We start from the raw sequence: 4,637 nt of genomic DNA on the forward strand, positions 1-4,637 counted from the left end.
AAAGAAACAACACACTCCCAACACAATGGACTTTCTTACCTCAGGACATCTCCATAAGCTTTTCCCTAAACCTGGTAGACTCTTCCCCTCCTCTCAAACCAAGCCTTGCCTAGGCAGGGTTCTTCTTTACTCTTAGGTCTTAGCTTCATGCTTTCTCCTACCACACCACCCCGGGTAGGTCCCTCCTGTTATAGTCCTTCAGCCTTGGTTTATTTCCTTCATAGCATTTATTAATCTTACTAGTACTTTATTTTTCTACTTTTCAGTCTGTCTTCTCCACTACAGTAGGAGTTCCACAGGGAGAAAGTATGTCTGTCACACATCTTTCCCAGTACCTACGCTGGATTATAATTCTCTTATAAACATTTGAACAAAAATATAAAATTAAAAATTATGAAACGTTCCAATAAAAAGCATAAGACTATAACAATGCAAGCCACCAGTCCTTAAATTTCAAGTAGGACATTATTGTTACAAATTTTAGCTATGCAAGATAAACCAAAATATTAGCCAAGAGGTATTAAATTCTGGCTTTAAAAGCTCAGTTTTGATGCCTGAAAAGTTAAGCCACTAAATTTATCCTGTTTGGGATGTGAAGAAGCATTACACTGAGTTTTCCGTTTGGCAAGGCTCTAGTAGTCACTAGCTTTCTATAAAAGGCTAATAACATGTTAAGGCTAAGCCATGAAAACCAGGCTTGGGAGTGGCAATTCGAAGATTCAGTATAACAAAGTAAATTCAGTCAGTATCTAATTCAACCAGCATGGTGATCTCCTTCAGAGATACCTAGGAAAATGAAAAACTAAATTAAAGCAACAGGCCTGAGGCAGAGGGCACAGAGAAGGAGAAACAAAGCTGAACGTGAGGGGGAGGGTCAGAGAAAGGCCCTATCATCTGTGAAGGGACTGGAACAACAGGTAGGATTTCAACAGATGGAGAGCGAGGTGTAGTTAAGGCAGTCAATGAAGAGCCAACAGCGGGAGCAAAGGTGCAAAGGTACAAAGGTATGAGTAACGAAGGATGGCTACCAGGGAATAAGTGAGCAGCCTAGTAGAGCTGCAGTAAAGGAAGGACGAGAGGAGGCAAAAACAGAATTACATGCTTGTTCTCTAAGAAGACACATGCATGTATGGAAAATTTGGAGGCGATTCTGTGGATAGACAGAAGCAGCATACTTCTTTTCCTCCCTCTAGAAGGAGATTCAAGCCATCAACTCCTTTTTCTTTTTTTTTTTTTTTTTTTTTGAGACGGAGCCTCACTCTGTCGCCGGGCTGTGCAGTGGCGCGATGTCGGCTCACTGCAACCTCCGCCTCCCGTGTTCAAGCGATTCTCCTACCTCAGCCTCCCCAGGAGCTGGGATAACAGATGCCCGCCACTACGCCCAGCAAATATTTTGTATTTGTAGTAGAGACGGGGTTTCACCATGTTGGTCCGGCTGGTCTCGAACTCCTGAACTCGTGATTTGCCTGGCTCGGCTTCCCAAAATGCTGGGATTACTGGCGTGAGCTACCACACCCCGCCATTAACTCGCTTTTTGAAACAGCGGTATTATTAGTATTCATCACCTCAGCGTAAGTACATGCATGGCTTAATGAATGCCTGGTATTAATTATATAATTCACTCTCACAAACGAGATGAATAATTTATTCAGTCATACTACAAATCTCACTACAGTGGGTTCTAAGATTCTCAACCCCTTAAATTGGAATTATATTGTGCTCAAAGTTGACTGCAACTACCAGCATCTGCCAGGAACCGCATGTTTCACCAATCAGATTCTTGGTGTCCTGGTCTTTGTTATACAGTATTTGATTTATAATCACTTTCTGCCCACTTTTAAAGTCCATTTAGTTCAGTAGTTAATCTTAAAGTCATTATACTATCATGGCTTCTTTTTCTATCTCTATCCCACTATGCAAACAGTTCGTGTCCTTAATTATAATAGCTTTTAATGTTTAAAGTTTAGAGTAATACCCGGTCGACAAATCCATAAAGTCATAAACATTTAACCCTGGAAAAACTGCGTCAACACCCAATCCTTTTAAAACATGTTTAAGAAATGAACTGGCCAGTTTGTTACTTTAAAAATTCTAGGCAACTTTTCAACTCAAATTTGGGATAATTTAAATAAAAGAAACCTCTGATAAAATCAAAGTGTTACAGGGCAAACACAACAATAAAAACAAATCTTTGTTAAAATGCTTAAGGCAAATTAAAGCAACTAATCAATTAAAATAATGTATTTCACTTGGAAAAGAGACTGCTTGGTCACTTTGCATTAATTTAAAAATAAGAGATACTAAGTCATTAGACTTAACACAAAAAGCACGTCTGAAATTGAACTAGGATACAACTCAGTGTCATTCAAAAATTTTCCTTAATAACATTTTAGCCTAATTCCACCATGGAAATTAATCAGACTAATCTCTGGCCTACTAATGGTCCTTGGGGAGAAAATATGAAATACATTTTCCAAAAAATATCCTCGCTGAAGCCAATGCACCTTATCTTTGCGATTAACGTACTATAAAAGTGGTGGTGTCTGGCCTGCTTCAAACTTGGCACCACAGTATCAAATATATAGTTTTGATATTTTGGTTTCATTTTGTCGACTGTTACAAAGGCTGCAGTCCTGGAGTTAACCTGGAGTTCAGAGAAATTATATTTGGAGGGAGTACAAGAACCTGGGATAGTGTGCAAACTTGTGTGTACGTGCCTTTGGCGGGGAGGGGTGGGGCTTGGGTGGTGAGTGCTCGGCTATCTCCAGATTCTCAAAGAAGTCTATGGCTAAAAACGGTTTTTGGCCGGGTGCGGTGGCTCATGCCTGTAATCCCAGCATTTTGGGAGACCGAGGCAGGCGGATCATGAGGTCAAGAGATCGAGACCATCCCGGCCAACATGGTGAAACACCGTCTCTACTAAAAATACAAAAATTAGCTGGGCGTGGTGGCGTGAGCCTGTAGTCCCAGCTACTCGGGAGGCTGAGGCAGGAGAATAGCTTGAACCTGGGAGGCCCTCGGAGGTGGCATTGAGCCGAGATCGCACCACTGCACTTCAGCCTGGCGACTCCGTCTCAAAAAAAAGGTTTTTAGGAAAACCAGCAAATCCCTGCATCAGTATTACACCCAGAGAAAGTCACGAAAGGCAAAAAGCGTAAATTTTATGCCACCCCCGTTAAACATTTAAAACGCATCCTCCTGACATTGAGAAACAGCCTCATGAGGAAAACACAAAAAACAAAAACGCATCCTCTTATCCAGTGACCCAGATCCTGACACTAGCTTTCCGTTAGGAAGGCCTTCTGGAAAATAATTTGGTTCAGAATGGGGGGAATATGGGTTCAAGCGAGCCCCACCCCCTACACAAACACCCTTCGACCGACCCGGTTCTCGACCTTCCTCCGCGGTCGGGACGGGCTCTCGCGTACCTGGGCGCGGGTTCGATGAGAGTGGTGGTGTCCAGGTAGTGGATCTTGTAAAACTCCAGCAGGGCCGGCAAATGGTCAAACTCCTGGTCCCCGATCTTAAAACGGCGGTTGGGCAGCGAGTTGATGATGTAGTGGGAGACCCGCGAGTTCTCGGACACCGACAGCACATAGTCCCCAGGGCAGGTGGAAGAATCGCGGACGAGGAACATACCGTGGCGCTGGCCCTGGAGCCGGGTCTGCGCCTCCTGGCGAGACACCGGCCCCATGTACCAGGCGGAGCGGTCCGAGGAGTCGAACCTGGCAGAGGACATGGTGTCGGGCCGGGGACTCTGCGGCGGTAGGGGCGGCGGCTGTCCTCGCCTGCTCTGCACGCCTTAGCCCGGCAGACGGCTTTGGGGCCGAGGAAGGGCCTCTCGCACACCTCGAGGAGCGCTCAGAGGGCTGGGCCAGCACTTTCCTCTCGGCTCCAGGCCCGCAGCATCCTCCAACGCCGCCCGCCTGCTCCGGGGCCGCCTCACGGAGAGCCGCCCGGGAATGCAGGGCAGAGCCGGGGGGTCAGGGCACTCAAAGCCGAGCCGCAGCTGAGGCCACCCCGGGGTTCTCGGGCTGCTCGGCGTCCCAGGGGTGCCTCCAGTGACTCCCGGCCTGGAACGCGCCGGCGTCGCAGCTCCACGGGTCTTCACCGACCCCCGCCGTCACACGAGGCACCGAACTCGAAGGAGCGTCGCGCCTCCGGGGTGGTTTTGCCCAGCTCGTTCCCAATAGCTACAGCAACAAAATGGCGGACGCGGGAGAAGCGGCAGCCACCTCCCCCTCCGCTCAGCGCGCTCCGTCTGCGCACGCGCGGAGGCCCGGCTCCCGGCGGCCGCCGGGGCCCTTCCGTGGCGTCACACAACGCTGCCAATGAGGAGCACCGTCACGACGATCTGGGTGGGCGCTGGTCGCGCCCGCTCCCGCGTTCTGGGAGGAGGCTGAAGAGGCGCCGGCGGTAGGCACTCTCTTCCTGGGCCGCTGCGCGCCGCTGGGGGCGCTGCGGCTGCCGGGTCTCCCAGCGCTGGCAGGAAAACAGCTGGAGCCGAGAGGGAGCGGCGTGTCGAAAACCTGCTTCTGGGAACAAAGCGTAACGCGCAGGCCGAATCGCGGGCCAGGGAGGCGTGGCACTGAGGCGACCTGGCCAGCCTAGGGGCCTGAGGGAGCTCAAGAAGTGAC

At 49.1% G+C, this 4,637-nt stretch overlaps 1 protein-coding gene across 2 annotated transcripts in view; it reads right to left on the minus strand.

Annotated features, from left to right (window-relative positions):
- Positions 1–4,287, minus strand: part of CRKL (v-crk avian sarcoma virus CT10 oncogene homolog-like) — a 48,872-nt gene extending 44,585 nt beyond the window's left edge. For both annotated transcript variants that reach the window (XR_001006816.1, XM_011987336.1), the window contains exon 1: positions 3,429–4,287. Coding sequence is in view for 1 of the 2 variants with exons in the window: in XM_011987336.1 (XP_011842726.1) it covers positions 3,429–3,739 (311 nt within the window). In the remaining variant the exon portion in view is untranslated. The remainder of the gene's footprint in view (positions 1–3,428) is intronic.
- Positions 4,288–4,637: the final 350 nt, after the last annotated feature.

The sequence above is a fragment of the Mandrillus leucophaeus genome, unplaced genomic scaffold (assembly GCF_000951045.1).
Source record: "Mandrillus leucophaeus isolate KB7577 unplaced genomic scaffold, Mleu.le_1.0 Scaffold308, whole genome shotgun sequence".
Classification (NCBI taxonomy): domain Eukaryota; kingdom Metazoa; phylum Chordata; class Mammalia; order Primates; family Cercopithecidae; genus Mandrillus; species Mandrillus leucophaeus.